General features: G+C 38.1%; 1 protein-coding gene across 1 annotated transcript in view; it reads right to left on the bottom strand.

Moving 5' to 3' along the window:
* Nucleotides 1-15,132: 15,132 nt before the first annotated feature.
* lamc3 (laminin, gamma 3) overlaps nucleotides 15,133-22,796 on the bottom strand; it is a 94,532-nt gene continuing 86,868 nt past the window's right edge. The window contains exons 21-28 of the mRNA XM_054612484.1: nucleotides 22,567-22,701; nucleotides 20,505-20,724; nucleotides 19,855-19,992; nucleotides 19,216-19,318; nucleotides 18,171-18,373; nucleotides 17,137-17,277; nucleotides 16,937-17,036; nucleotides 15,133-16,381 (exon numbers count right to left, since the gene is read on the bottom strand). Coding sequence (XP_054468459.1) covers nucleotides 16,119-16,381; nucleotides 16,937-17,036; nucleotides 17,137-17,277; nucleotides 18,171-18,373; nucleotides 19,216-19,318; nucleotides 19,855-19,992; nucleotides 20,505-20,724; nucleotides 22,567-22,701 — 1,303 coding nt within the window. The 3' untranslated portion in view covers nucleotides 15,133-16,118. The remainder of the gene's footprint in view (nucleotides 16,382-16,936; nucleotides 17,037-17,136; nucleotides 17,278-18,170; nucleotides 18,374-19,215; nucleotides 19,319-19,854; nucleotides 19,993-20,504; nucleotides 20,725-22,566; nucleotides 22,702-22,796) is intronic.

Raw genomic sequence — 22,796 nt, 5'->3', positions numbered from 1 at the left:
ATAACTGCACTGTGAATGTTCTACTGTACTGAAATGAATGGAAAGCAATGATGTGTAGACATGAAATGTATCTAAATGTTATATTTACGCTTTGAAAGTGGTCAGTATGTTTTCTTTTTTTTGTAACAAGAGAGATTATGAGCAGCTTTAAGAGTATATCTATTGCCCAGTCATCATACCGTTCTCCTAAATGTGATGCCATTTTAAATGGTTGTTTACTTACTTTATCCGATTTTAAGTAGAAGAATTATCTTCATTTTTGTTTCTTGTTTGCACCAAAGCATAAAGCAAGCTGTTGATATTACAAAAATCAGACACAATATACATTTTTCCACCATTGCCATGGTCCTCTTCAATGACTGAATGTATCGGTTGAATAAAATAAAGTATAAAATATAAATATTATAATATAGTCAAGTTTCTTTGGACTTATTTAGGGGTAGTTTGTCACCCCCTTGTGGTCATTTATTGTAAAAGCCTTTACTTTTGTTGCATCCAGATGAGGGCACTTATGCGGTTTCTCATCTTTTTTTATTAGGTGAAATTTTGCTAACACATGCCCATATATGTAAATACTGCAGAGGGATTGGCAATTTACATTATATGTGCATTTGTAAAACATGTTGTAACATGTTGCAGTATATCCAATATGTTTTGGATGTTTTTTTTTTGTTAATATCAATCAATTAAAATCTACTCTACTCGATCTAATTAACAATTTTAATGACATATTTGTTAAAGGCAATGTTAGCAGTTGTGTGATGTAAATGTCAACATAATCAAATCAAACACAACATTTGCACATTTTAAATGTTTTTGGCCATAGGGGCTAAAGTTGAACAAAAAAAAGTTGTAAAATAGGTCAGTTGTGTAAATGTAATGTACCTTCATTTGAATATATCGAAATATGCATACAGATGCTCACAAAAGGGAGATTAATTAGTATGAATCATAGAAACACACAAATTAAACTAGGTAAAGAAACCATTATACAATAACACAAGAAATGACATTATGCATGACAACAAATTAGATATATAGTTATCATATAAGATGCTATCTGTCTGTCTTAATGTAACGTTTAGCGGTTCTCAGTGTCATTTAGCAAAAACTGCACACTTGATGCGTCTGTAGATTTTTTTTTCTTAATGTGGCTCTCTGCTCCAGTGTCTTTGGGGATGTCATATTCATTAATTGTTTAATAATGCAGGCAATGGGCTTTTCTGCTCCGTCAGCCCTTTTCAGATAAGCTTGACTTGTTGCAGCTCATCCACAGTTTCAGGGCGTACATGTTATTTTAAAAGGCGCAGTCTCACCTCATTCATTAGATGGCAGTCAAATGCATATGCTGATAACTCAGGAGTGATATTAGTACAATCAGGAATAGGTGAGTGATTCAGAAGACATGTTTATTCAGATGCTGCGTGTTGCACTCTGTCAGAAAAGAGGCACAGAGGTCAATCTCTTGTCACTGTAGATGAACAAAACACAGAATTTACAGAAATGACAAAACGTGTTTTGATGGGAGTGGACTTGAAAGCCGGTTTATTCATTTTGCTTTATCACAGGAGACATTTTTTAAACACTCAGCATTCTGATTTACATGAAAAGGTCTAATGGTCATCCTTTATAACAGCTAAAGAGATTAGCTTGCATCATATTAATAATGAGACCGAGCTACTGGTGCTGCTTTTTTAAATCCATTAATTCAGTGCCAGATCACAGGGCAGCTGGTTTTAAATAAATCATGACCTTGGCAAGACCACGGTCTGGTACTAAATCAAACCGACTGCAAAACACTTTCAAATTATAATAAGTTGCCTCCCAGGGTTTTTAAGAGTTATCTCGTACTTTTGTTGAGGTTCAGAAATGGGTGGCCTACACGTTTTCTTCTTGAATATTTAGTATGTCGCTAACAGTTTGACTAGTAGAAATGAATCACTCTATACTATAATACTTATTCCTTCATAAAAGATTGATTTAAATGAGACACAGTCAGTTCATTATTCTGAGGCAAGAATAATGAACTGGTAAATCCCAAATTAAGACAGTTTAAGATTTACCAGAACACTTTTTTGAAAAGCTGTCCAGTTAGACCTCCATTCAGTTCGCTTCCAGTTTCATACTGCATAATTCTAATCAGGTTTTTTTCCAGGTGGTTACACTGGAAAACTTCCAGAATAAAGTACCAGACAATGTGCAGACTGAATGCGGTAGATTTTTGAGTGTGCTACTTGACATTTATAATTTGCAAATTAGCTTTAAAAACTACAGTGTCAAGCTGTTTAAGGGAAATTATGTATGAATGTGACAAAATTCTAAAGTTTTACATCTTCAACTGGAACAAATGTACTTTGTATGTGTGAGTGCTACAGACAAAGTAAGGAAAGGGGAAAAGAAAAACTAGAGCAGGCTTCAAGCACGGCAGAAGAAATTAGTTTTTAGGCACCTGTACAGAGGGAGATGTTAATTCAGAATCACTAGATAAAAAAAAAAAAAAAAAAAAAAGGAGATTGTGAGTGAGAATTTGGTCAAGGGTTAAAGGGTAATTGCATCGTTGGAGGGTGTCAAACTTCTTCTCAAAGTGGGAGACACAGTCCTCTGTGATCAGAGACTAAGGTACTGAGGTCAGAGAAGGTTTCGTCAGAATCTAGAAAGTGAGAGGAAGGAATCCAGAGGAGAAAATGAGAAGTGAATGAAAAGGAAAGGTAGTATGTGTTAATGTGCTTTCCCTATGATGAGGCGAGACAAGAGGGAAACGAGGACAGGACAAAACAAGGCACCAGGTTAGATAAGATGATGGTTTAGTTACAGAAAATACAGGACCAGACTGTGACATACGTCAGAGCACAGATAAACAAAAACACCCCAACCAAGCGTATCAAGTCACTGACCCTCGGGGCAGATGGAAAACAATTTGAAACAAAACACTGAGAATCAAACACACCACATGAGGGCAGCATTGATTCACACTGCTGTTGACTTTCTGAGAAGTGGAGCCACGTTTATACTGCATGCAGTACATCATTTAGAAAAGCAGAACGTTAAGAGGATTGTGGTATATTTTCAGGTCTTGCACAATACAGCGAAGGACCTAAGTGTTTTTGTCTTACATAGGGTGCAGGAAGCAGATGGACAGGATACCAGGGGCCAAATGTGATTAAGTGTGTATAATGACGGAGCCACATACATTATCTTGACTTTCCCCCCCAAATGTGATTAACATGTACCCTATATAATGAGGTGTAAGAGCTCGAAAGTCAGGGAACTCACAGATTCGACTCGAGACCTCCGGGCGCTATAGACGTCCGTCATGACATGTGTTGCTTGTTTGTAATAAACTTTATTATACCAGCAAGAACAGTGTCCGCGGAGCATCCTTTCTCATCACTTCAACAGCACTGTCGCATGAAAGATACGACAGGATCAGTCACAAAATGATAAAAAATGTGTTTGAGAACAACAGAAAAATGGTCTAAAAGAAATTAGGACAAGAACACAGCACACGGAAAAGGGGAAAGAATATCGATACTAGTGACGTAATGACATGAAAAATCACACAAACTTCCTCCTCGTTTGTAGCACGGGAACGATATGTGGTGCTTATATAGATTAATGCAACGTTATATATGCCGGATGCCAAAGAGGTAAACATTCTGATAAAAGTAAGAGAAATTGACACCATTAAACTGCCATTTATCATTTGAGTATAAAGGCCAGGTAATGCTGCACCAGTCAGCCACCCGTCTATTAAGCATACATACTTGAGACTCAGTTCACTAAGTTTTCTGCTGAGCGTCTGAGCTTACAAAGATGAATGTCAGAAAATACGGCTAAATTCTCTCCTAAATCACATCAAAAAAAATCCACACAAGTCTTCCAGAATATGAAAAGAGTGAACAGAGGACAAAACACTTTCAGATAATACCCAAACTCCGAATGAACCCGTGTATTTAAGAGATTAGTCTCAACTTCACTTCTGATAATACCGGCCTATTTATCTTTCACAACTCAACAGTTAAGCATTTAATGTGCTGAAGTATGGCTCTCAAATTGTTAACTAAAGGAAAACTGACTGGTCTAATTTGTCAACAGATGTAAATACACAACAGATCATTTTCTTAATATCACGTCATTTGTAATCAACTTCAAAAAATGTTATTAAATCATTCGCTATCAGTAAACAGTGTAGGAAAATAGTCCCCGCTGTTTTATTGGATGGCAATTAACTTCTAAACGATGACGGATGCACTGCCTCAAAGTGATTATTAGTGTCACCAATATTCATTAACTTTATCTGTGATTGGATTATGTAATCGGTTAACAGCAGAAAATTATGATAATCTAAATTGTTTTGTTTTTGCTTTTAGTGAATAAATTGAGCTGCCAATTGTGCCGTCGATGTTTTAGGCTGTAGGGACGGCGATGTCGGTTTGTTGGCCCACCAGTTTGGTCCAGATGGAAAATATCTCAACTACTAATGTAATGATGAAATGTATTAAACTCCCCGTTACCAGACAATATATCTGTGTCACTTTAGTAATCCTCTGACTTTTCCTCTCACACCACCATGAAGTTGACTTTTGAGGTTTTGCGTGAAATGTTTTGAAAACTACATTCAGGTCCTCCATAGGAGACATTTTCCACAATTTTTTGTTATGTCCGATATTTTTGATTTATGAGCAAATACACGCAAAACTGGTATTCCAGTCATGCTCAGCTGTCTTTAGTGCTAATTAGACAATGTTAAAATTCTAACATGCAAAACCAATGGTGCACATTATGCCCGCTAAACATCAGTAAATTAGCACAGCCTCACCGTGCCAGTAGTGTGGCTGCTGTCGTAACTGTATAATTATTGACACCTCAGTTATAATATCAATCCAACCATTTTTCCTAATGCTTTTTCCGGAAAAAGCAACCGACGACAGCAGAGCAGCCCTGTCAACCCCATGTCAGCTACTAAATAATAGATAATTGTCTATTCTGGCTCACATCAACATCATCCATTATGTCTCCATCTCTGCCTCAGAGAACTCATTTTTCTGCCTTTTTGACAGGATTTCCCGTATGCGGTGTGTCTTTGTGGGTGTTTTCTAAACACATGGTTACGATGGAAACGCCACCAAATATTTGATAAATACAAGCCCATTGTTACCTTATCAGATTACACTTACACAAACATTTATGAACATATTTATAAATGAGGACCAAAGTTAGGAAGCTACAGCTAGACCCTCAACCTATCAAGCAGAGAGAAATCAGCCTCCCTGTGGAGGAATCTCGTTTGATCTGCTCGTGTGCGCAATCTGATGGTCACTTCCCAAAAGCTGGCGAGTATCAGATTTAAGATCGACCAGTCAGGTGAGAGTTTTAACATTACATTACATTAGTTTTAACGCACTCCTCGGCTCCCTGTGAACAACCGCACTTCATACAAAGTCTGTATTACTGCAGCCGATGCCCTCAACTGAGGTCACATTCCTTGTGAATAAAACACCTTTTTGTTCAGTCGCCTCTTGAATTGCAACCGTATCATGGCGGAGCCGATGAGTGTGTGCCGGTGACCCTTGGAGCAATGTTTTCAGGAACATGAGCTGCTGTTAGTGACACCTGAAGCAAACTGGTATCAGATGAAGAGGCTGTGAAGAAAACTGAGCAGAATAAACACACCAGGGTAAAGGAAAGAGTGACCCCTGTGGCTTGACACGAAACAGGGGCCAAAATGTGCACCATTGTGACCTAAGAATGTAAAAACATTACCTGTATTGCCTTAATTGTGAGTCATGCTCGGACGAAAGTATTATGACTTTGATTATACACTATTTGTTAATGTACTAGTGTAGGAGTGGGCTGGCATAATCTACATCAGTACAACAGCCAAGTTGACCTTGCATGCTTACATAAATGTATTCCACAATTCTTTTGAAAAGTACAACACTTAAGAGATATACTACAATGTCTAGCCAATGTATTCAAAGAAAAAAAAAAAAAGTAAATTCTAGCAGCCAAACCCAAAGGCCTGTTTTTCACTGCAATTCTTTTGAAGATTGTTATTGTACCAAGATCAACATGCATAGTCATAAAAAGACAGAATGAGAGTTTCAGCTGGCTTCACCGTTGCTTTTCCTGTCTGAGGAGCCTATCTTTTTATTCTCAGTGGTACATGTTTTTTGAGTCTGTCCTTCTCCTGTAATACAAATAATCAGAAAAACAATTAAAATCCCACAAAAGAAAACAAAAAGGATTCATTGATGAGCCTGAAACACGGTCCCCCCAAACATCTGCTACCTGTCTTTAAGGTAGACTTAACCCAATATCTTCAAACCCAATTAACCGATCCCAAAGCAGCAATGGTCCAATCGCAGTGACTTACTACCAGAAGTAGTAACCAGTAGTAACCAAGCGCTCCCTCCAAGGCCATGGGGCACATCATAAACTATCTACTTTACTTAGTGGGGTTACAGTGTACTTTAAAAAAAATAAATACCTGTTAACAACTATTTCTGTCTAACGTAAAAAGCCTATTGTTTGAAAGTACAAACAAAAGGCTATGTAAGCTGAGCAGCCAGCCATACTCCTTTTAGGATAAAATAATTGTCTAGTCTGATTTTCCAAATCAATGCTACAACTAGGTCTAACAAACAATGCTCTACTTCTTCTTAATTTAGGATACCTACTGTATCTTCTGCACAGATCATCCAACAGAGAGGATGTTGAATTTCTTTTTACCTTGGACATGGAGCTTTAGACTAGTGTGGGCCTACTGTAATATTTCAACCAAAATAGTATGCGTTTTTGCATACTAGTATTTTCATAGTGCAGTTACAGACATACTAAAACAATCAACTCAACAGCATGGTAGTTTAGGATTTCTGAGGCAGTAAAAAAAAAAAAAAAAAAGTCAGTAAATACCCTTCTTGTGAATTTTGAAGCTTTTGAGTGTCTTACCAAAGGCAGCCGCAAAATAGTGGCTAAATGAGACAGTAACAGGCACTTGTTATCTCCCATGTGATTGTGTATTCTATACAGACCTGCAAGCAGAAGATGGGCGTGGATGATTCCTTTGTAGACCATATTCAGTACTTGATGTCAGCAGGCAAAAACGCCACCTGATTGGCCAATAGACTGTTTTTTTTATAAAGCACTCGTATCCGTGGAGAAGGACATATGCTGGGCGCAGACAGACAATGTGTCTTGTCTCTCTTTTTTTTTTTCTTGGTGAATAATCCCCCCCTCTCTAGTCTCTTGCTACTCCTCAGTTGTGAAGTCTGTTCCGCAAAGCTGAGTGGGTAATGTCAGTGTCCGAGTGTCAGCGGTATACTTTGACTGTGTGAAGGTTGAGTGCATGTAGGGATTAGTGGGAGGAGGTGTTTGAAGTGGGTATTACCCTTTTTTTTTTATTCACCTCATGTGTATCTTTTCTTTATTTGCCCGGCGTGCCCGAGCAGCTGGAGAGAGTGGCATGTCAAAGCGATTAATTCTGGTACCTTATTTCAGCTGTATTGTGAAAGTTACTACAAGGTTGTAGTAGACCTTGTAAATGGGAAAATTTGCATAAAAGTCTCCTTTTCTAGTGGACGTGCAAGTTTAAAGTTAAGTTTTACATTTACTTGGAGATTAAACTTATTAATTTGCTTTTATCTGGTATTCAATGTCCTTATTTAAAACCTGTGTTAGGTTACAGCTGCCTCAAGGCGACAGTTGAAAAAGTTGTGAACACAACAGTGTCGTGTTCACACCTTTTAAGTTGACATGATCAACTTGTAAGCTAACATCCAGCAGATACAGAGCAGCATTAGCATTCATTTGGAGTCCTTTTTTCTGGTAAATAGAAAACCAATTTTTCCACTCTTCTAGCTCGGTTTTGGTCTCCACCAACTGAACAAGACAAATATTTGTCCCTTTGGCTGCTAAATCCTCCTCTTTGTTCACCAGCTAATGGCTAACACTGCCCTGTTGCTGTTTGGCAATGCACTGGAAGTGTGTAGTCGTTTTATTAGAGCTCTAGTCGAACCCCCCCCCAAAAAAAAAAAAAAATGCAGATGAGACTGGTGGGAGTGAATTAAAACGATTAGCTAAAAGAGGCAGCAACGCTCCGTAGAGCTGCAGGAAACAATTAGCTCTGTGGTCGTCACTATGAGTGACCCCTTTCACATCAAATATAATCATTGTATCTATTGTTATTATGAAAACATTGATTATATCATCTTTAAATTACTGAAAGTACCTGTCCTAATACTTCTCCACATTTTGTTATGAATTTAAACGATTAAAGTTATTTGCAGCCTCATGATTATAAGAACTGATGGAAGAGGATTTCAATTTCTTCCCATTATTGAATAACATGAATGCTCTGTGGACCAGCAGTATTCATTATTTGCAGCACGAAATAAAGAACACAACATAACAGAAAATCCTCAAGCACAATGAAGCATTTGTACAAAAAACATCCATCAGATAAGTAAAACACATAACAAACTAGTTGGGCTTTTGTCTTTTTCTTCACAGCTCTGCACTGTGTGTTTTTTTCATTCATGAGAAATGGAGTTATTGAGGCTATACAAGTTCCCCTGACAGCAATAGTCCAGCTAATAAACGCTAGATAACGTAAACTGCACTTACCTGTCGAGGAGAAAAACAACTTGGCTTCAGCTTTCATTCCCTCCGACTCTCTCAGGTTTCTTCCGCTCTGAGCAGAACGTCCAAAGTGTATTGTTGTTTATGACCTGACTCTATCATTGACAATTTGCAAGGCATATTGGATATTTATTCGGGGACTCAAAACTGAATGCTCTTCCATCATATTTTGCATTACACACCTGTCCCTGGAATGGTTTTCTAAGCCTTTCAAAACCAGAAAAATGCTCTGAGCTCAGTATATAAATCACGCCATTCTTTTACAGTCCCCTTCTTTTTCCAAATAGTGTTTTTCCATTTTTCGATCAGTGAAATTGTTATTCCTTATATTGTTTAGTCAGAACCAACACAATCTGCACGGCTAGATATCACTTGAAGAAAAATATCTGACTGATTAGATTTTTAGTTTGAAAGGTTCCTAGATCTTTCCAGGTTTATGTAATTAATCACAGAGACATATTTTACCGAATACTGCATGTTGTCAGAATTCAGTGAGAGATTATAGAGCTATTCTTCATTTTGTAGCACAGACGCTCCAAATAAAAGCTGGCAGGTTGTTATGCAGAAACAGACAATTTGGAAAAGGGATAATGAGAAATACAACTGTGGGCAGAATCCCATGCAAAAATGAAATATGGAGTTTTATGAAATTCTAAATGAAAAAGAACCAAATGCCTCAAACAAACCCCAGGAACTTAAAGTAAAAACAAATTTCACATACCTTCAAGCATTCCTATTTGTCCTAAATTACAAACCAGTGACGTTTCACCTTAACAGCCGGACCTAAACTGGGTCGTACCATCTGCTCAGGTAAACACAGGGGTGACCTAAACAGATGTAAGCTCTCACAGAATGTACAAAACCACAAATCAGTTATTTAACTTACTGATGACATCTGAATATAGACAGACACAGATACTTTATCCCTCAATAGTATATCATCTAACGCAGAACAGTTTTTCTTTATTATTTGACATCGCCCAGTCACTTAAGTAAAAGAAATAAAGATGCACACCTGATTCCAATCATCAATCACAGTCAATCCTCACCACAGTGATTGTGACCCGTTAAACGTGTGTTCCTCATCCACATAAACACACATATGATGAATGTTGTAATTAGCCTACAACGATGCCTCATCTTTCCCCAGCAGGTGCTTCTGTTTCTAGGACACATTTAAATGAATATTAGAGCAGAGGGGGCTGAACCATGACTAAAAAAAGCTGTGCCACCTCTGAGATTTCCAAAACTGCAAGTCGCTATCGCGCAAGTGAATCTCTCCCAAGTAGAATTATATTTGCATGACTGCTTTACCATAAGAGAAAAAAACAAACACTTTTCCTTTCATGACACCCATGATATCCGTTACATTTAGTAACCAAACAAAGCTAAAAATGAATTCCATTTAAACTGTAAAAAAGAAAAAAGAAATAAGAAAATATGTGATAATAGAAACCGAGCAGTGATAAATCTGTAATACAGACCTAAACAGCAGACAGAGTATACAACTTTTCTTTATCATTTACCTGCAATTATTAAAGGATGTAACACATCAGTGAACTTGAGCTTTTTTGTTCATACAATATTTGAAAGCATATTTATTTTCAAAATGAGCTCTAGCCAAGAATAACACAAAAACATGCCACAATCTGATTCACATGACAACCCAGCCCTCCAAGAGAATTATGGAACCTAAAAAAGGACTCAGGCATCATTCATTTAATTAAATCTGTGTTTCTTATCCACACTTTTGTGTTTTAAAGACACTCTGTGTTTGTGATGAATACTGATTACTGACTAAAGGAAATATATTCCAAACAAGTGCTTTATAATAGTTGGAAAGGTCATTTGAAATATTGTTTCTTATAAATTATAATGAATAATATAATACTGCTTGTAACAAAAGTGTCTTGAAAGAACTTAAAATAAATCTTATTTAGTTATAATGGATTTGTTTTTTGAAAAGCTAATCTTAACAATGCAGTAATCAATTATGTTATATTATCATATTTACAATTGCTCAAACACTGTTAAATCAAAGGTGTCCCTCGTAGTGAACTCCCCACCGACGTCAGGACAGCAGAGTCGCTGCCCATCTTTCGGCGCAGGCTGACAACTCACCTCTTCAAGAAGTACTACCCTGAGCCTTCCTCGTAGCACTTATTGCATTCGTATTAGTTGTTGCACTTATTGTATTCGTATCAGTTCGCTGCACTTATTGAATTTGTATTTGTTTACTGCACTTATCCTATTCGTAGTAGTTTGTAGCACTTACTATATTCGGATTAGTCTGTTGCAATTATTGTTTTCGTAGTAACTTGCCTCTGCACTATACTTTTGCTCTGGCTTATGCTTTGAGATGCTTGTTTAAGAAAGGAGATGCACTTATGACTTCTGGTGACTAGTAGTTCTCTTGAATACCTATGTTGAATACACTTCCTGTAAGTCGCTTTGGATAAAAGCGTCTGCTAAATGACTGTAATGTAATGTAATGTAATGTAGTGACAAAACCACAGATTCTACATTTCTTCCAGCTTTACGCAGCATTTTAGCGACTTTCAGCTTGTTGTTTCGGTTGACTCTCATCGCTCTCATGAGCCCGGTTTCTTGATGTAGTAGGCAGATGTTTTCTACTCTGTGAAAATAGCAGCTTAGAGCAGCTAAAGAGCCAGATATTTCATTCAGAGACCAAAACAGAGCTAAAAAGGGAGTGAAGATCGACTAACATTTACCAGGTGGCCAGAAACACGACTCCAAATGACTGAAAATCTATTTAATCGATGTGTTAATAAGCAACTGTATGCTAACCACATTCCATATACATTTTATAAGATGACAGGATGTCAGTGTTGTGTTTAAAGCTTGTTGCGCTGCCCCCAAGGGACCAACATTTTTACATTAAAAAACATTGGTCAGCTTTCCTATCAATCATCCATGTGCAGCTGCTGGTTTTAAGACATCCCTGTGGAATCATTTTGGTACCTTAACATTTTATGTGTGATATTAATATTTTACTTTCATCTGGCAATTATTTTAAACATGATAGGTATCCATTGAAGACACACAGAAACACACACACACTAGCTTTCATAGTTCATTTGAGCTCTGTCAAAGCTTTACATTCCCCAACAGGATCACAGTATGTTCACCATCAATGGGAAATGCAACAGGACTTAAGGCACAAGGTGTGATTGTAAATGAGGTTACAATTATTTCATCATGCAGAGCCCTTTTCTTTAAAGTTTCAACTTGAATGATTCCATGCATTGCAATGCAGCAAGCGGATCTGTTTTTCAGTCTTGTCACTCTAGTCACAGTCTGACTCCTTCATTACACATTATCATTAAGGGAACCACTCGAAAACACTGAATTATTATAGTTTAAGGAAGTATTCATGATTTTGAAATTCTGTGTATAAACAGACATAAACATTAACATTATGGAACCGATTTTGTGCAGAACTCTCTAAACGTGTGTGATTTAGTGCAGCATGTTTTGAGTACCGATGCTCTGCTGTACAATTAAGTAAATTGTTGCATTTCCAGTGTTATGACAATAAAACAATCTTATGAGGCAGATAAGGAGCTGCTAGAAAGATAAATATACCCGAGACAGGGCTTAAAATACGTTTCTGTTTTCATATACAAATAACAATGAATTGATGGCAACTGAAAAGCATTTATTTGCATATGTTTACATGATTTCAAGAGGTGAGTCACAGCACAAATCCCTCTGCAGTTATTTGTGCAGGTTTTTGTGTGTGTGTCAGCGATTTCTTTGATGTTGAGGATTTTGCACTTGTGTTGCCTGCTCAGACTTTGTCAGGTATCTGGGTTCTGTGCTATTTTTTTGTTGTTGTGGTTTTTTTACCAGTTTTTGTGGGTTTTAGAACAGCTAATTTGACGTAGAGATGTGATTTTTCTCGGGAAGGTACAATGTTTTTTTAAATTTCTATTAATCTCTCCTCAGCACATGGTTGCCGTGTGAACGACATCCAACATGCTGTCTGACGCCAGCGTGCTTCTTGACAAACGATGGGAGAAATGTGAAGGTTGATGCATCCTATAGATGTCAAAGAGTGGATGGTAATTACCCCCCCCCCCCCCCCCCCAGCCCACCCACTCCCACACCAGTACAGCCAAATAGCATCTATGGTTCACTGCCAGTTTCTGTTTGGCTTTCGGCTTATTATCACTGATCCAACTCTTGGTTTTCTGCTCATGGCTGTTCCCTTTAATGGACATGGCTTTTCTCTGCGGGAGGAACTTTTTTTTGGCAAAACCAGAATGAGAGTTATAATTGTGCAAATAGACAACTTTGACAGTCGAAATTATATAGGAGGGAGTGTTCTAGAGGGATTTATTGCAGAGATGTTATTGATTATCATTTCCTTGAATGCATTTTACTACAATATCTTAAAATACTGTTTGTTCAATCAAACATTATATTTTTTCATGTATATTGTCTATGTTTAATTCTTACTTATTCTTGGTCAATCATGTGCAACCTTAACATTGACAGCCCCAAAGATATCCCCGAGACAAGCTCTTAGGTTTATCTAAAGGTACACAACAGATTCAAATTTATTTATCTTCTTTTGTTGTCCCAAAAACATAATTTTCCAGGACAATTTAACATGTGTAAAAAACACATTGTTATTGTCTTTGAAAACCTTTACATCATGCTTTAGAATTTACTCATCTTCAGCACTGACACTACAATCAACCTGCTTGTGTTTACAGTAGAATGATCGAGCTTTCTTTCAACAAAGAATGAAAGATGAAGATGCGGTTGGAAAATAAGCAGGATGCAACGCTGAAAGACACACATTGCAGGCTGGAAGACTGTTGTTTCTGTAATCTGTAACTGTTGAAAGAGGTGGGATCATACTAAGTGAGTGATCCTCTGATGCACAAATTCCTCTCACTGAACTCTTTAGCAGCAAACTCTCAAAGTGTGTGCAATTATCTGTGTAAACACATTTTGGCTTTGAGAGTTCTTTGGTTGGTTTTGTGTGAGTTTTGTTCTCTTTTTAGCTCCTTTAATGAGAACTCTGAGTAACAGATCTGTGATGTGTGAGGTTAACAAATTTAGCTTTAGAGACAAAACCGTCTTTCTTTTCCTGTATAATTGTTTATTATCTAACGAATCATTCAAGTTCAAAGAGCTTTTCTGAAACCTTTTCCCTGTGCCACAGCAATACAGCTTTGATGTGTTTTGAAAAGGCTGTCATAAATGTTTTTTTGCAATTTATATAAATTTCAAATATGTAGAGCCAAAATGACCTTCAATGATATTGCTGCTAACTACTGACTGACTGTAAAATTTGAAACTAAAGCTCATTGGCAGCACAGCAGGTGATGCATTGACTCAGTTATAGAAAGCAAGTTAGATACAGAAAAAATTGTATTAAGGTGTCCCAATTTCTATATTAACTGTTTTTGTGGCCACATCTGTTGGACCAGTCAGTGTCTATGGACATGAAGTTACCAAAAATCTAGGCAATGTCATTGTATATGAATTGATACACATTGTCTGTGCTTTTATGGAGTAGAGTTATCGGAAAAACTCTTTCAATATTCACTACAGTACGACTCCGAAGCATGAATATTTTAATAAAGCAATGGCTTTAAGGACTCTGCCATTTTCTATATCCTTATTGCCCCTCAACAGTCATGAATTTGGATTTCATTTTCATATGGTAATGAAACTCGTCTCTACTCAGCCGATAAACGGACTGAAAATGACTTCTTTTAATTCCTAAAATTCAGAGCTGCATTTTATCCACATGATGAATTTCCACGAATGTTCTCCTCTGTGACCTTAAGAGTTGAACAGAGACGCTGCTGTTGTCTTTGACCTGGTACAACATATGGTGCATCAGAATCAGATGTGTTGAAGAAAAAAAAAATCCTGTTTACAGTACAGCTTGAGCACATTTCATTGCTGGTGTTTCAAAAGGTATGTGTGGACCGGAAATGTTACATAATATTTAATTTGCGTTAACCTCTTAACAAAAAGGGACATGTAAATTGGCGTTTTCACACTAAACAAATGCAATGTAAGTTGTTAATTAGTGAGCATTCGAGGTGCTGGCTAAAAGTCAAAAAGGTGTAGCTTCACATTTACTGTACATATGAGAGTGGTAATGATCTTCTTATCTCATGGAGAAAAAAAAAAGTAAACATGCATATTTTCTAAATCTTCCAAACAACGACATGCTGATTTATTTACAAAGGTTGACTCTGTGCATTGTTTTAACACACAAGAGACAGATGTAATTAACTGTTTGGTACTAAAAGGAAATTAAACAAGATGTGAGCTAATAGATGTTAATCAAACTCTGATGCCCCTTTGGAGCACTGCCACATTTAATTTTAGAAATATCACAAACAGCAAGAATATTTTCTAAGGGCTGAATATATATATATATATTTTTTTGATTTCTTTGAACCATCACCAACAAATTTAAGCTTTTAATCAGCTGTGAGCAGCTCTTTTATTTCCATTGTGCATACCACTGTTGTACAATAGTATCCAGTAAAATAATAGACATTGTAATATGCAAAATGGCCCTTTCAAGTATACTTTATTTTGTACTGATTTCTATGTGAACGCCTTACATAATCAAAATAATTACTATTAGTAGATGTAGATGTATAACATGAACTGGACGGATGACACCATTTGTCTAAATCTGATTCCTGATCAGATATTCAACATTATTAAAAACAGAAAATTGTCTATCTTACATCATTTTGGTAAACCATCACTCCACGAGTCATATTGACAATACAAAGGTAATTAGCTTTTACATTTTGGTCATCAGAAGACGGACAGTGTGACCAAGACTGTGACCCCCAAGACAATGGATATTGACCATTTAATAGTCACCACAAAAACAGAGAGGTAGGCACTGTAAGAATCCCAAACACAGGTTTATGTGCTCTTGAAGCCTGACCTGAACCCCAATGAGGCCAAGGGGACTAATTGTTAATTAAGCCAGGCTGATGAAAGAGAGCTCAAGTGTAAATGAATGTGTCAGTCTGGAGGAGCACTCAGACACACCTTTTACCCCGACAAAGGAAAATCAGCATTGTTTTTAAAATTGACAGGGCACTCTAGCAGTTCAGAAACGGCTGCTTTATTATTCATGATGAAATTCAAGTTCTGATGTTGTTGAGAGGGAAAAGGAAATTAAGGGGGAAAAAAAAAAGATTGGGTATAAATCATGGGAGACAGTGGAGAAGTCCACGGCTTCGAATGGGAGTGTGTGTGAGACAGTGTATCAAGGTGGTAAAATAAAATGTTCCTTGGTGCAGAAGCTTGAAAAAAGGGAAGAATTTAAGGATATAACTGCAATTTTTGAAGCAGAATAAAAAAATAAACTGCCTAGCCCCTTTTTTATAAACGAAATCCTCAGACTTCTAAGATGTTCAGCTGTCTAATCATGACCCAGTGCCCGTCATCTACAGTACCTAGCCTTTACCTGCTCCTGTGGCCTCGGGGCAGGACCGAGGCAGGTTTAAGGCGATGTCCCTGAGACTGTCTCTCTCCTCCCTGATCTCCTGTAAGTCCTGTTCAATGAAGGACATCCTGCTGTGCTGCTCCTTGGCGGCCGATTGCAGCTTCTGGATCTTGGAGCCCAGCGTCGGGCTCTCGACGCTCCCGCGAAGCATGCTCAGGCGGCGCGCTGTCTCATCCAAGATCCGGTCATAGCGCTCCAGCGGCACGTTCACATCTGGTCCGGACATGCAAGAGAGGGGACAGGTGGAGAAAAGAGGAAATACCACAGATGGAGGATTCAGAAGTGTTTTGTAGATCGTGGTTTGTAAACGTCAGTCCTACATCAGTGATTCAAGTGGTGGATCAGCCATGATGACATAATGACAGTGATTCGGTCATTATCCTCTCAATCATGTTAGCATAAGCACCACGGGGTGCCAGGTACCTGCCATTATAGGTAATTGAACAAATTGTAGAAAACATTATACAAGAAATGTGTTTTAAAGTGTAGTTCAGATAATATTATGTAAGAAAGACGCCACTTAATTATTCTTACACACTGATATTTACCCACAAAGAAAATGCTGCTTGAACCCAAGAACGGCACTTACTCTAACTTTATCATGGGGATACCAATCTGGGAAATATTTCCATGTTTAATGAGGCATTAAAAAGCACAGAGCTCTTTAGGGGTCTGACATTAAAGATATAATGGAGATTTACGAGTTTTATAGATATGGAAGACTAAAAAGGTGCCACAGTGAACATGATCTATAAGGGGGTGACTTACCAATCTTGCTGATTAGCTCGGTTAGTGTAACAGAATAGGCCTTTAACTGGAGCTTGGCTGCTTCCATGTCTTCCATAACGCTGGTCAGGGACACCTCAGGCTGGAAATGAGAAGACACACTCTAGAAACAGTCTTTTAAGATGCACACAGGAAGTACAGATCAATGAACATAGACTCTGCTTTTTAAATGTGTAAGGTACCTCTGAGGTGATCTGGGAGTTGACTGTGTCAGTTAGCATCTCCTGCTTAGCCAGCTGTTGTAAAGCAGAGTCTATATGGGAGCTAAGGTGAGCGGATGCAGTCCTGGTATGCTTGGCCTGGGTCAGAATGGCTTTGGATTCCTGCACACAAAGAGATAGAAATAGAACTAAGGAAAGACAAAAGATAACTGAGTATTGAGGATGTTTTGTTTAATTCCAGAACAAGACTAAGGACCCTATTTAAACTGTAGCACATGGTCTGAAGATAATGGTTTAAGTGCATTTAGTCCAACTTAACTTTGGAAAGGCCCATAATCTGGGTGATGTGCCTGAATCTGACACATTGCTATCTAAATGGCGGATCCAGCTAATTGGATAAAATAGCGTTTTTTGAAAGGATGGAAGCCAACAAATATGAATTGAATTGCGGATTATTTAGCTAGAATTCATTTCGGAAACGAGTTATTGGACATGTTTGGATCACTTGACTGGCATTTCAATCTACAAATAGTATAAGACGATTAATAATAGTTTAGCCTGATCTTTATCTGCAACTGTGCAGAAATGTCGTATTTAAATAGAATAAATATACATGCAAAAAATAAACTGTGCAGCTTTCAAATGTTGATTTAGAATTCAAATAAAAATCCATTACATTTGCATGTACAAAATGACAACTTTGTTGGTCTTAAAACTAGAAATTATAGTTGTGCTGTGCTTCGCTTTAGGCCAGGTGTAAAATAGGACCCTTAAAGTTTATAGACATGAAAGTGGCTCTGTGAGGCTGCACTTTGGCACATCAACGTGCAAATATGCTCATAATAACATTACTGGCATGACTGCAGTTATATGGTGCTTTTATCCCATCCTATATGCCTAAAGGAGGCTTCAACATGCGGACAGGAGGAGCCATGGATCAAACCACCAATTGGATAAATGACAAATTTGACACTAGATTAAAAATTAATTATTGCAATCCAGAGATATTTCACAACAAAACAAAAATCCCAACCTGGACCAATGAGCACACATACCTTTGCCACAGCATGTGCTGTCCGTTCCGCCTCCTTTGTGGTGTTGCGGGAGAGGCTGGAGTTTTCCAGCACAGGTTTTAGCATCTTCTCAATCTGGGAGACCTTTTTCCTGACATCAGCTAGAACCTTTCCCTCCAGGGGTCTTTCCTTCTTTATAGCAGCTCTGGTCTGGCTTTGCCGACGGGGCCACTCCCTCACCATGTCTGAATGGAGATCGGGAAGAAGGCAGGCAGTAGGATTAATTAAAATAATTAAATAAAATATATAATCATGAATAAATAAGCAAAATTAAAGTTAGGAAAAAGACATCCAGAGTGTCAAATGTTGCTAAATCCTGATTGGTCATGGAGGTATGGGGCATCACACATATTTCCAACTGACACCCCAACTTAAAACCAGTAGGAAAAGCTCAGACAAAACCACAAATACAGATTTATCTCATGTGTAATAACCTAAAATTTTAAAACTAAGATAAATATTTGTGTTCATGTAGGACCCCATGATTCATCATAAAAAGCTGATTAGGAAAATAGGTTTTCAGGGCCTTTAAGACAGATTCAGTTTTGTAATGAATTATAAAACGGTGGATTCAAATATATCATTGTTTACTGGCTGAATTAGAAATTATTATTCATCCTTATTTTGTGCTACTTTAGTATTTCGATGAAAGTCTGAGGAGACAAAATTCCCTTAAGATTCTCTTCACGTATAATAAACTGCCAACCTTTCATTCATGAAGTTGACGCTGTAAAAATTCTCAAAACATTCCACTTCATTGCATTTTCCACACAAGTCCCTGCTGCATTCAATACATGACAATTAGGTCAAAATGTTCCAATTGTGATGACATATTTATTATACTAACACTTCAGTCTGTAGCTCTTATATTTGTTTCCAGTCTCTGCACTTGACATTTCAATTTGAGTCGAATAATTCAGTTGGACGTTCAACAAAAAAAAAAAAAAAAAAAAGCAAGAAATAGAGTGAAGAGAGTAAACAGAGAAACAAGTCAGATAGATGGAAAGATGGAGGAAAGGAGACTCACAATCTAGTTCTCTGTGCAGGGCGATGGCGTCAGATTCCACCTCTTTCCCCGCCACCACGGACGACAAAGCCGTGACCTTTACCCCCTGAATGTGAGCTTGCAGCTTGAAAGAAACATGACCTCAGTTAAAGTGTATTCAAAGCTTGCAACAACAGATATCATGGCAAACTGAGGAAACGACAGCATTCAAATAGTCTACAGCCATGATAGAAAATTAATAAAACCAACAAAATGACAGCCTAGATACATGTGACAAGCTTTAGCTGTTGTTTCAGAATATTTGAACGTGCTGTTTGTTTTGTCTTTGTGTGTAGATGTGGCGATGTCCAAAGTGCTGAAACTGAGCCTGTCTGAGGCTGTTGCCGAGATGCTCCTCGGATGGTCTTGCAAATTTGGAAAGTGCGATTTAGTCTACATGGTCATTTAGAAAATGAATTCTAAATTAAGTTTTCAATGAGAACCAAATATGTGAACCACACGGTGGTATATGAATTCATCATCTGGGAACCTTAATTATCTTCACATAATTTAATCGCAATCCTTCTGATAGTTGTTGAGAGATTTCAGTGTGGACGGACAGAGCTGTTCCTAGAGCTGCTAGCATGACGTATAAAACAAAACTTTACTTTATTTACTCACCTCCCTAATGTCATACGCCTCCTCCAGTTTCTTACTGGCAGTCTGTTTGAGAGGCTCCATCTCCTCTGTGATCTTACTGATGAGTTTGTCTTTGGTCTGAATCTGCTGGTCCATCTCTTCTTTTTGTTTTAGCAGATCCTGGCCCCACCAAACAGGAAGCAGAAAAACACAACTTTAATGCTTTTATTTAAAAAATAATGCTTTCTTTATCAGTTTTAAAACACATTCGGCTTTTAATCAGCCATTTTCAGGGGGCAAATTGGCCTATTTCTGTGTCATTTTACGATGTTTTGTCTGCTCAGAGAGGCTGCAGTGGTTAATCACCCTCCTCTGGAACAACATGTACCCCCATGAGCAGCAAATCCTGCCAGGATCCTCTCTCCTGTGCCTACTCAGTGCCCCTCTCTGCTTGCCAAATTTAAAATGAAGAAAATAAAATGATGTGGAGGTAACAGCCCAATTTAAAAAAACAAAAAAACTTCTATCTGTATTTTAGCCTTGTTAAATGTCCCAGAATGGTTTCTTATATAATTTGCACAGCTATCAAATCTGGCTCTAATTAGACTAAATGATCCCCTCGTGGGTCTATGATGTAACATAATAATGCTTCAAAAGTCCATTTGTACTCTGCAGGTGCTGTCCAAACTGACCTCTGTTGTACGGTTGGTTGGACGTGTTTGGTTGAGCCGCGTTTGGTCATGCTCGGGTGATGGGCTGGCATCTGTCAGAGCCAACTGATGTAAGGATGATGTGATGTTACCCAGGGCAAGCTTTAAACCAGCAGCTTCCTCCTCCAGGGCCAGCTGTTTGGCTACCGTTTCATTCACCCGTGCTCTCAGGTTCACCTTCTGCTGCTGCATTTGTGTTATTCTGAGATGAAAGACGTAGAAAAAGAGAGCAGAGAAAATGTTGTAAAATGTAGTGTACTGTAATGGACACTTTTAGACATCAAGATGTTTTTCTGTTCACTTGATTTATACCTGTTAACATGATGAAAAGAGATTATATGCTGCACTCTCATTAGAGCAACACATATTTTGCACATCATTCAGTACATTCAATTTCATACTGTTGGTTAGAGAAATTTAAAAAGCCTCATGCTGTGCCATATTGAAATCAATATAAATCTGGGTTAAGAGGATTAAAAAGGTAAGGCGACATTGTGCGAAGAAAGCTTGATGAATTCACGAAAGGTGTTAGGCACAGCATAGTAGATGTTAAAGCACCGTTTTTATCACCTCCACAGCTGTAATGATATCCAATCTGTTTTCCCTCAACAGAGCAGAAACACATTGATTCATAGTGTGACACTTCAGCTATTTTTTTCAGATCCTGATTTCAGCAACAAGATCCTTCCCTTGGGTAGTTACAACCCATATGGCAAAGGTCTGGTAAAGTAAAAGTATTAATACAACAATGTAAAAATACTCTACTAAAAGTAAAATAAGTATTAGATAAGTATACTTTAAGTATCAAAAGTAAAAATGCTCCTCCTGAAGATGGCCCCTGTCACTAATATATAATTTCATACTACATAGAACTGTTCGGACTTATGCACCAAGGCATTAGTACTATTTTATGTACATAAAATATCCTGTTACAAACTTCCCATATTTATTCAAGCAGCTTGCACTCTGCATCATTGCACTTGTATCTAAATTTCATTGTCGTTGTTTTTTTGTGTTTTTGTGTTCATGAATATACTTTTGCATTCTTATATTTCATGTTGTACATAATAGTTGAATGTTTATCTTTTGTTCCTCTTGGTAAAGTATCTTAAAACTGAATTTAAGAACAGTAATTAAATACACTTATTTACGTTCCACGGCTGACCTGCTTTCTCCAGTGTTAAAGTCACACACTTTAGCGGTGGTTTAATGTCAAACTACTTCTGAGTTTGCTTTCTGAATATAAAGGATGAGGTTGATTGTTAACATGGGTTATTTTTAGTGCTCGAACAAACATGTCTAAACTACTGTTAAGGATGGGGGTCGTAACTGAAGCCTTGTAATACAGGCCTATTGTTGGTGTACGTTTGTCATTTTTTCTGATTGGATAGCTGTCCTGCCTATAAAATGCATCTGATCTGCTAAAGAACCAACACATGGGGAAATATGTCTAGGAAATGCAATTTAACGCTGCCCATCTGTGCATAAACTGCTCAATTCCCATCCTGTAAAGTGACAAATACACAATCACGTACACGCACTGTCATACAGCAGCGCCCCAAAGATTAACAGAACTCTCCTGAACTGAGCTGACTACTGTTAGGGGGGGGGGGTAATCAATTTTGAGTTCCTCGGTTCTTGCTCATCATGGCCACCGGAGGGCTTTTTGCATCATTCTGTCTGGCATTCAGGATAATCCTCAGAGCAATCACACGCTAGGAGATGCAGCGAGCGTGCTGCAAATCCGAGAAAGCAATAGGCTTACAGTGGAGAGAAGCTGTCCCCCTGTGGCTAAATGTCTTACTCCTAAACTCCAATGTGCTTTAAAAAGGCTGCTGTGAAGAAGAGGACCTCGAGCTGTTATACAGGGATAGGTGCACTTTGTTAGAAATATACTGCGTAAGCACAATAATCCAGGGAGTCGTGCAGCCTGTTGGGGTTGGGATTTAGCAATACAAGATGCTTTATGTGAATGGGAGACGTTCTCCCTGCTTGTGCTCGTGCTTGTGGGTGGGCGTGTGTTTGGATTGGTTATTGTGCTCACTGCTCCGTTAGGTTCCTGATGTACTCCTCTGTGGAGTTGTCCTGCAGTAGATCCATCAGGAAAGCGAAGGTCTGCTCTGAGGCTCTTGCCGCCTTGCTGGCTATGGCCTCAATGTGGTCCGCTGTTTCTCTGTGACTACAAAGGGAATGGGGTGGGGGAAAAAAAGGAAGACAAAGTGAAAGGAGGGGAAAGAGGAAGTGAGTAAGAGAGAATAACAGAGCATTGCAACC

The sequence above is a fragment of the Anoplopoma fimbria genome, chromosome 14 (genome assembly GCF_027596085.1).
Source record: "Anoplopoma fimbria isolate UVic2021 breed Golden Eagle Sablefish chromosome 14, Afim_UVic_2022, whole genome shotgun sequence".
Lineage (NCBI taxonomy): Eukaryota > Metazoa > Chordata > Actinopteri > Perciformes > Anoplopomatidae > Anoplopoma > Anoplopoma fimbria.
Note: the sequence above shows the minus strand (reverse complement) of the source record. Positions and strands in the feature narration are given on the sequence as shown.